The 10,339-nt window shown below is 42.0% G+C and overlaps 1 protein-coding gene across 2 annotated transcripts; it reads right to left on the reverse strand.

Annotated features, from left to right (window-relative positions):
- Positions 1 to 5,864: 5,864 nt before the first annotated feature.
- On the reverse strand, positions 5,865 to 9,044 carry LOC122022353. 2 transcript variants are annotated; one of them, XR_006122960.1, is made up of 6 exons: positions 8,713 to 9,032; positions 7,400 to 7,520; positions 6,594 to 6,970; positions 6,441 to 6,503; positions 6,278 to 6,346; positions 5,865 to 6,180 (listed from the first exon to the last, which is right to left on the reverse strand). XR_006122960.1 is itself a non-coding variant. In XM_042580317.1 (6 exons), the coding sequence occupies exons 1-6, from the start codon at positions 8,893 to 8,895 to the stop codon at positions 6,109 to 6,111; spliced, it is 648 nt and encodes a 215-aa protein (XP_042436251.1). In that variant the 5' UTR covers positions 8,896 to 9,044; the 3' UTR covers positions 5,865 to 6,108. The 2 variants fall into 2 exon arrangements, 1 of the variants encoding a protein (XP_042436251.1); XM_042580317.1 differs by having other exon boundaries at positions 6,594 to 6,733; positions 8,713 to 9,044.
- Positions 9,045 to 10,339: the final 1,295 nt, after the last annotated feature.

Raw genomic sequence — 10,339 nt, forward strand, 5'->3', positions numbered from 1 at the left:
GGGTAGTTTGTTGCCGATCGGGAGGTTACGTTAGCGGTTCGCATAGTGGAAAATATGAAAAAGAAGAGTCGAACGATGTAGAACGAAGGAGTGACAATAAATAAAAAAAGGTTCTCCGAACGGACGACTATTCATTAATACTTGCATAATTTTTACAAGTCCAAAAAAGGTAGTACAAAAAAGAAGGCGTGCGGGAGCAGGCTCATTCAAGGTAATCCAGAACGTCGTCGGGCATCGACTCAGTCATCTTATCCTGGTTGATGACCTTGCTTGTCAGAGCGGTTGGAATGTAGCCATCGTCCTTCAGTTGAGCGAGCATCCTGTCGATCGCAAGGTTGAACAGACGGAGCGCTCGATCGGTGACCTTATCGTTGAAGGCGTCCGAGCCGAGGTAAGCCTTTTTCTGTTCCTTGAACCGCGTGGGTTCGGCGTCTTGGTAAAGTTGTAGCATTACTCGGGAGGCTTCTAAGTCTGCCTTCAACTGCACCTGCTCCTTGTCCTTAGCGTCAAGTTGAGCGTTCGTTGCAGACCGATCGACCAACCTGCCCTCTCGTTCGACGTCTAGAGACGCCTCCGTATCCTTCAACTTCTGAGCCAACACCCGAAACTCCTTGTTTTTTATTTCCAGGTCTTCGATCGCCCGGAGCTTCCTGGTGTTGGTCGAGTGGATTTTAGACTCGAAGGAGGCGGTCTGTTTATTAAGTCGGGCTAGCTGTACCGCTTGCTCGACGCTCTTGCCTTTCTCCGCTTCGAGCTGCTCGGAGTTCTTATTCAGATCAGCTCTTAACTGAGCCATCTCGACGTTCAGCTGCACCAGTTGGGCTTGAGAAGCAGATGGTTAGCCGCTCGGAGCACGAAGCTACTGGATTTCATGCTCCAGGTAAGTAAGCTTGTGGCACATGGCCAGACTTTCCATCCAGTACTGCAAAAATGCTAGCATTATACAAGCCAAGCGGACAAGAGAAAAAAAGGAAGAAAGGTATACTTACCCTAGTGGACATTTGAGTGTGGCTATTAGCTAGTTCCCCCGGAGCTATAATAGCCGCACGGGCTCGGGCATCAGCCCATATCTGTGCGAGCGTCTCTTGTATTCTTATTTGATGCTCGGGGGTGAGAGATGCTGGGTCATCCGGCTGGCGGTACTCGTCAGTCGGCAAGTGGAGGATTGTCGTTATTGATCTCTGGCCGCTGGGGCCAAAAGGTTCAGAAGTCGCCCGATCGGTGGGCTATGAGGAGACTGGTCGGACGTGGGACACCTGCGTCGTCGGTAGAGGCAGGGGCATGAAGGCGATCAACGACGCAGATCGTCCCTTGAGGTAGCCCGGACAGTGAGGGTGTCCGGTCGGAGGATAGGGACGCAGCGAGTTCCCCAATTCCCTACTCAAGAGGTGGTAGAGAGGTCTCACACCGCTCGAATGGGGGTCGAGAGCTGACCGTGGTGGGGGTCTGTAGGGTTGAAGTGGCAGTTCGGGAGGAACCCTCCGCTCGACGTCTTTTGCGTTGCCGAAGGGGCTCGCTGGAAGTGGTAACCCAGAGGCAATCGATATAGGGATCATGGACGACCGAATGGGCGGGAGATCCATTGTTGCAACTGCTGCATCGCTCGTGATTGTCCGGCTTCCCCCAGCGCAGCTCCCCAGCACTTGAGTTCCCTCCTCCTCGCTGAGCGGATCTTCGTTGGAGCCGACCGGCTGCAAACCGCGGCTCTCCAGCTCGGCTATGACCGTAACGTTGATGCCTACGTCTGCAATCTTACACTTGCTGGCCAGACGCGCTCGTAACATGATTCGAGCTGCACAAAAGGAAGAAAAATCAGTTAGATTCAACGACGGAGAAGGAGAGCGCACCTAGGCTGGACTGGAACTTCATACGGATCAGGCTCAAGCCGAACACGTAGAGGACCCCCTCATGCAACAACTTGTGGATATGGTACTTCTAATCGACCAAGTGTGAAGCCGCATGGAGGTTGTCCGATCGGCTCTTGTATTTCTTGAGCTCCGGAGGATTTGACATTTCTAACTGCCAGCTGGTCGGAAAGTCCGATCGCTCGAGGAATTTAACAAAAAAATACTAGCCCTTCCAATGCTTATTGGAGGACGACATCTTATCAAAGAAGACCAAGCCCACTCAAGCTTGGAATAGGAAAGTCCTCGGCTCGGACAATTTAGGATAGTAGAAATAGTGGAAGAGCCGAGAGGTCAAAGAAATGTCGTGCAGGTGGAAAAGGACGATGACCCCGCACAGCAGCCTAAAGAAATATGAAAATATTTATAGACTGCGGAGAAGAAGGTGTGGACAGGGGACCGCAGATCGGCGGTAAATTAGTCCCTAAAGAAGCATACAAAACTCGAAGGCGGCTTGTTCGGACGGTCGAAAGCCGAAGGAAGGCCGATTTGATAATCAGATGGAATTTCAAAAGCGGCTCTCAAACTCTCAACATCGCCTCCGTCAAACCTAGACTCGATGAATGTATACCAGAGCCCAGGAACGGAGACGGGAGGTTGTGAGGAGCTTGCCATTGGAAACAAAGGTCGACGAGATACAACGAAGAAGTTCGATTGAAAGAGAGGATGCTAAGAACAACGAAAAGATTCGATTGAAGGGGAACGGAAGCTTACTAGAAAGATCGTCGGAGGAGCAAAAGAAATGAGACGTCGTCGGAGAGCTCGAAGGCGAAGATGCGCGAAGTAAGGAAGAAGGCGACATGCACGAGGTTTATAAACCTCGCGGTCGATCGACCTGAGCCATCCGATCTAGCGTTACAAAAACCTAGAAGCAGATCCAATCGTTGAATTTGAAAAGGCGCACATCGCGTCGAAACGGATATCCGCCTGTCACATCAAGCGTGCGGCGGTAGTGTGGGACACATGTCCTTCAGTCATCAGGCAACATTTAATGAACTTAATGAAAAAGGTATGGTCGTATGTTCGGCCACAATTATCAGGGATTTATACGGTCTTCGAGAAATTTGGATGATGTCAGTCGAGACCGTGCTCACCCAGGGAAGCACAGGGAAAGGAAGAAAAATTGCCAAGTGTTGCTGCTTCTCTCCCCGATTGGCGCAAAGAACGGGTCGCAAGGTTGAACCCGACAACGGAAAAATGAGGTCGAGTGGCGTTCGCTCATGGGTCGATCAACAATAAAGGACCGAGCATAGTCTGATCAGACGTCGTCCGATCGAACGAGGAAATCACCTAAAGTACCACCTGTCCAGTCAGTCGGACTTGCAACCTCTTTTGACTAGACTTGGGGGGAAGGCTTGTGATACGGCGATATGAAGGAGCCCACCTGGCAAGGGTCAATTGTCATTGTGTAGGTCAAAGTTAAGGCGGTCAACACTAGGGCGTAAGTAAGGCTCGTCCGCATAACCTGAGCGGGAAGTGACTACATCGGTCGATTGGAGGAAGCACTGTCCGGTCGGCCGTTTGGATGAACCAGTGTCTGATCATCCCGGTCGGCAGGAGAGTGGGCCGAGCGGACCACCTGCCCGGCTCGGGGTATGACATTGACATCGTACATATTAGTAATAAATCGATAAAATAATAAAAGAGGAAAAGATCTTTAATAAGGGGAAGAGAAAATAAAAGAGAACACTCCATCTATCATTGAATGTGAAGAAGTCAAGATAAAGATGTTTTCTGTCGATAATTAATGTCATTAAACAAGGGAAGATGGAAAGTCACTAAAAAATAAATAAAAGAATATGCTAGGTATGAAGAAAGGCAAGATTAATCCCGTCCCTATCATCTTCGATTCTGCTTTTTACTTCTGTTTCTAACTTGAACGTTGGAGGGTCAATATCAAGGACCCCTTCCCTAGTTTAATTTATTTTACACATAGAAACGAGGTCTTCATCCAATCAACGGAACTACCATGTCTTCGATTTTCCAGCTTCACGAGTCATTAATTAATGCTTGAAGTGAAAGAAAACTATTTTTTTCTTTCCTTTTTCATATATTTCTTATTTATTTTATTCATATAAAATAATTCTCTACAGATTCAAAAGCCAGCTTTCCTTGCCTTAAGTGCACCTGAACAATTTTCTACGATTCTGGCGCCGTCTTTCTTTCTCTTCGCCACAGTCAAGAGCCTTCAAAAAAGCAAACACTTGCCGATTTGGATAATTCATCCTCGGATGACATTCTGGGACTGCGAACTCATCTGCAATCAAAATCTGCGAGCGAGGACGATGCAAATTGTGTGGGAGGAGACTTCGCAGACACGCACGTATCGTTTCTGTCACCATCTCAAAACTAATTTGTCAGGGTTTCGTTCTACCGCACGGCTTCAGAGAAAGAGAAAGAGACGAGACAAAGAGCTCTTTGACTGGAGTTGAGGGCATGGCCAGGGGAGGAGAACCTGAAACAGCAGTGCCAATGTTCGTTTTACCTAGTTTCAGTGGTATTTTTTTGCATGGCCTCCGGTTTGTGGAAGGATACAGAGCATTCTTCTCTTATAAAGAGCCCATGCCATTTGCCAACTTAGCTTGTGATTTGTTTTTCATGGAAGGCAGTGGTAATGCAAAGGGGGATAGGGATAGGGATCGGTTGTCGATGGCCGCCTATGGTAGCAGACGGCGGTCGGTGGATAATAATAGTAATCCTTCATCTTCTTCTCCGGCCTACTTTGGTGCGGAATCTTGTTTGTTGCTGTTGCTTCTGGCAGTGTCGTTGTTGATACTTCCGTTGGTGCTTCCACCTTTGCCTCCGCCGCCATCCATGTTGTTGTTGCTGCCGGTGGGGCTGCTCGGCGTGCTTTTCATCTTGGCCTTTATGCCGTCGGTGGATGTTCTATAGTTGTAAATGTATATGCTGAGAGAGGAAGAGAAACTATGAAAGGAAGGTTTTGGATGTTCAAAGGGCTCTCATGTGTTCGTTAGATGATGCAATGATATAGATAATTGATTTTATCGATGAAAGATGCTATCTTCGATGGTAGTTTATCCGCCTTTGTATTGATTTCTTATGGTGGTGTAGATTTGAAGGAGGAAGTTCAAAGAATTATTTGATTTAGTTTTATGAACCTTTAACTTATCTTGATTAATTCAAATTTATCAACTAATATAATTGTTATCTAATAATCTACTACTTTTTCTACTAGATTTTATGTTAGAAGATATAATAGGTTACGACATATTGCTAGTGTTTTAAAGTGATCAAACTCTTTGATCTCATCTAAAATTTATATTCCTTTGTTTAGGACTTGATTTAGGATGTTAAAAATAAATCCAACCTTAGTTGATCTGATAAATATTGGATTTGAATTGGAGATATAATTGAAATGTTTTTTATTATGTTAGGATTGGATTTAAATTGACTTACATTTAGGATTTAATTGATTTTTATATAACTCAATAAAATTTTATTTTAAAAATTATATATATATATATATATATATAATCAAAATAAAATATTTTTAATCAATTTATTTGAATTATCCAAGTTCAAATTTAAAATTTAAAATTTAAAATTGTATTCAAGCTTAAGTCAAGTTCAGATTCAAATTTTTTTATAAAATCTATCAAACTTATCATCTATTTTAGAAGTTATAATACAAGTAATTACTTTCTATGAACTATATTATAAAATAATATTCTAATTCAATTTTATGTCTATATTTAAAATAAAAATAATAGCATACTTTTTCAGATTAGGCCTTCTAAAAGAACTGCTAACATTGATGAAATTTTTAGTAATAATAATTTAGATATAGATAGTACTTATGCTCAGTGTCAGAAAAACATATATAATAAAGTTCAAAACATGCTAAAGATGTGTGATCGTTTTTTTTTTGATGAAATATATTACAAAATAAAATTTAAACTTAACCTAGAACACCAAAAAATCTAACCAAAACACTCTATATATCTTGATCAGATAATTAATTAACATTTATAAAACTAATAGAAAACAGCATTGACAGAGATGAAAACTTATGCAGCATTTCAAAAGCCAGGGTAAAACTCCAAGAAATTCTAGCATTTTGCAAGAACCCTAGCTGAGAAAGGTTGTTCCAGCTGTGCCAACATCCAAATCCAGTTAATGTATGTTACATAATGTGCTACAGAAAGTCCTACCAGTTAGCAAGGTGTGCAGAAACTTCTCTTTTTCAATTGCAGATTGTTTTCAGTCTTTTTGCAGCCTGCACAAATCCAATGATAACCTGCAACTCATCCAATTGCTTCAGGAGATGCAATTGGGTTTGCACAGTCGTCAAACTTCCCTAGATTTGATTTTCGACAAAGCTTGTTACAAGGCACAGACTGAGTCAGGGTTACCTGTGACATGAAATGCTTTTGGACTACATCAATTAGCTGCTCTTTAGAGGGGTTAGGACTGGCATCCACCTTGTGAAGACCAAAACATATGAATAAGATGATCGCGCAGAATGCTAACAATGAAGTTATATAAAAATTAGCTATTCATGGATTTAGAGCATACAAGATTAAAATGCCGCCAATATCGCCACAATGCTCTTGTTTCCAGCTTGCTCAAGTCAACTTTCTAACCAGTTATATAAAATCGATAGGTTCATTATAGAAAACCTGGAGAAACTTGTTCAGAATACATCTCATGGAGGTGGCCTAAGCTTACCATCTTACATCTGGATGACAAAATGGATCCCTTGGAATGTGAATCACATGACTGAGACCTGCTTAGTGATTTGTAAGATGATCCTTTGCAGTGCCTGACCCTCGATATGTGTGGCTTTTGAGCTTGTACATCATCAGACACTGAAATGAATGTTTCAAAGTTGTATAATGCATCCAATGGAGAAAAACTATCGTGAAACAACACTGAGCGCCCCAGTTAAAGAAGAATATGATGTTTTTAACAGCACGGGCGCATTATGGAGAGGCTCCTGACATTGCAGCATTTGGGGAGGGCCAATATAACTCCACTCCAACCTAAAGAAAGGAAACTTGGCGACAAATATGTTCCATGGGTAACAGCAGGACACAAACTAGTGCCTATACGAAAGAAATGGAACATACTCACCAGCAAACACAAATGAATTATCTAAATTGAAAGATTTTTCCCATCATCAAAGAATTCAGAAACAAAGTAAAAGATGAATTGATAACCAACTTAACCATTATGCCAATGTAATCAAAGAAAAACGGTATATAAAGTCATAATGACCAGTCAAACAATCATAGTCTGAATTTATTTCAAAGGAATCTATCAAAACTATGTTTAATCAGAAAAATATCCAAGGAAGGCACCGCGTCATCTGTATCGTAGAAACCAATTCCTGCTAAAGGATAAAACAAATTAAACAAACCAGCTATTTGTTTCAACATAAGCAATGATTGATCCACCATACCATTTTAAACTAGTAGGAAACAAAACGAATCAATAATTCATAAAGAACACAACAACAGCAAGCTTATCCATACCTGAACTATTCCACTGCATGTTACCACATTCAATCTCACTATCTTCCTCATGACCAGTCGGGGGTTCAATAACACAAAGGGCATTTCTTTGCAATTTCACCTCTATACCGTTAGTTAGAACCTGAAATTTTACAAATTATTTGTCTAATATGATCTAGTTAAACAAAAGTAATCTGAAAAAATTGCTCATAGATCTGCAAAAATTGTTTAACCAGAACTGAAAGAGGATAGAATGTTTACAAATTATGAAATGCTCAAACACTGCTGCAAATCACAAAACCAAAGTAATGATTACAGTACAACTAAACAAGAACCAACCTACACAACAGGACCAGATACACAAACAGAAAGAGATTAGAATTTTCTAGTTCTTGATTTATATTATTTAAGTAACATGCACAAGCTGCAAAGAGAGATGCAGTTAACAAGTTCAAATTCTGAAAAGCATCAAAACAGATTCACCAAAAGATACAGATGAGCGCATTCTTAGATAAAAGAAAGTGCATCTTCAACTAAGTTATTTGTTAAGTAATTTTTTCCCACAGAAAACTGGGCGTTGCAAAAGTATCAAATCAAGGGAATTGCAGTGATATAGATGTCGGAAAATTTGGTGGGAACACCCAACATTTCAAATGAAGAGAAATAACCAATAGCTTTTCATATTCTCTTAGTCTCGCATCACATGTTTGTAATTTCTTATTGGGGATTTTCAAGGGCATTAGATGTTGGATCTACCCAATTGGCCTTTGGTACCATATCACACAAATGTACATGCGCCAGGTGCAGTCAGAATTCCATGATGCAGATGCAAATGATGTCTCTTTGATTTTGAATTACATGTTATGTTTTCCCTTTTGAATTTAACGGATGCAGCCTTTCAATCAACTCACAAGAACACTGAACCTTAATCAACTAGCTTTTGGGAATATTATAATCTTTTCACCGAGGTCTGATCTTTGAGCAAAATGCTGTTAGCATTTTGAGAAGATCTATTACGAAGACTAAAGAATCCGGAAGAAAATGAGTCAATAAATAATTCACCAAGAGAAATCTTCATGTAAAAAGAAAGATGCAAGGTTTATTCTCCAAATTAAACCTTTTAAGCGAGTTAAAACCTGACTTATCACGCTTTCAATTGAAAAACAGAGAAAGAAACAGTCAAATCTAAAGAAATGCCAACAAACCATTTTGAAAGTCAGTAATCAAAACAGAAATGACTTCCCACCGAAACCCTAAAAAGCAGAATCAGCTCGAGATAGCCAAAAAGAAAAGGGCACAAACTTACTTTAGTCTAAGAAAGGAAGACAATTTACCAGCCAATGCCAGCCGCCGAGGCCGACGGCCTTCTTGACAACGCCATGCAGGCCGACGAGAACCGACTTGGTACGATTATTGCCGGTCACCACCACCTTAGTGTGCCTCGGCAGGATCGCCAACTCTTCCTCGCCGCTCTCTCCGCAGCTGGGGTGGCACCCGCCGTCCAATGCCCCGAGCATCGCCGCCTGCTATCCTCGGCGAAAAGGGGAAGAGAAAGGCGCCGGAGTCAGATCCCGGCAGCGAATTGGCACACGAAATCTGACATTGCGGTGAAGAAAAGCGGAGAACTGGAGGAGATTTTGGAGAGGTGCGGAGTCAGAGTGGGCTGAAGCTTCTTATTTGTGATTGTGTGTGTGTCTCTTCGGGCCACCAGCCACGGATCCCGACGAATGGACGAGGGCCAATGAGAGTCCAACGCGTGGCAGTAAGTCGTCGTCCCGGATTCCGACTGGGACCCATTCTCGCCTTGGATTCGACGATAGCGGTTATGATGCCGATTTGGGGTTTCGTTTGACAGCGTGATCGTGGTTTCGTCGTCCGTAACGCTTTGTCCGTGTCACGTGCCCTCGCCGACGAATTATTTGTATATATAATTTGTGAATTTTCAAAGTCAAATATTTCACTGCGCTCACACAAATGTTGACATTTTAAAACTAGACGCTTAATGTGAGATAGATCGATTGAGCCGAGTGGAGGGATTGCAAGCACAGAATTAATTTAATTGATTGAGTGATGGATTAAGTCACTCATCCAGAATTTATCTTAAATTTATATTTTATGCAAAATAAATTTTTACATCACTTATTCTATCCATTTTTTAAATTTAAATTTTATGAATAATATTTAATTTTTTAAATTTAATGAATAAAATTTATTTTCCAAATACTAAAATATTATTTAATTTGAGAGAAAAAAAAAATAAAAGGAATAGATTGAGTAATAAAAGTAAATATTACATAAGGAGATAGAGAAAAATAATAATAATACAAGAGAGAAGAAAATAATTAAAAAATATATAAAGAATGTAAATTTTAGGTTATAAATTAGTTTTGGTTCGTATCAAATGACACAAAGCACAAACATAGCAGTTCGGATCCTCTAGATCAAACATCCTTGGGTCATCCTTGGACAACAAAAATCCATATAAAAAAATTATCACGTACGTGCAAGGCACATGCACATGGAAACACAACTCACGCAGAAACGCAAGAGGAGGCAGCGAGCCCTAGCCCCGGGACGAAAACTCCACCGCGATCCCCCGGCAGGGCTCCAAAACCATCTCACCCACAAATTTCAGAGCCCTAACCCCTTCTCAACAGCCTTCAGCATCCTCGACGGCCCGCGGCGTCCGCGACTCACGCAGAAACCCATCGCGATTCGACGACGACGACCCAATTCCCTGACTCCTCCGAGGCCCAGCCCTGCCCGCGACTGGCGACAGCCCAAGCTCTGCCGCCGTTAGGGCCGATTTCAACTGTTGGTACATGTTCAAGATTGAGCTTTCCTTTAATTCCTTCCTATTTAAAATTTTATGCGTGTCAGATTGTGATATAACGCCCTTCTGCTAAGCTCAAGCTCTGCCAGTTCATGGACATTTTTATTTTTCTCATCGTATTCAATTGT

The sequence above is a fragment of the Zingiber officinale genome, chromosome 9B (assembly GCF_018446385.1).
Source record: "Zingiber officinale cultivar Zhangliang chromosome 9B, Zo_v1.1, whole genome shotgun sequence".
Lineage (NCBI taxonomy): Eukaryota > Viridiplantae > Streptophyta > Magnoliopsida > Zingiberales > Zingiberaceae > Zingiber > Zingiber officinale.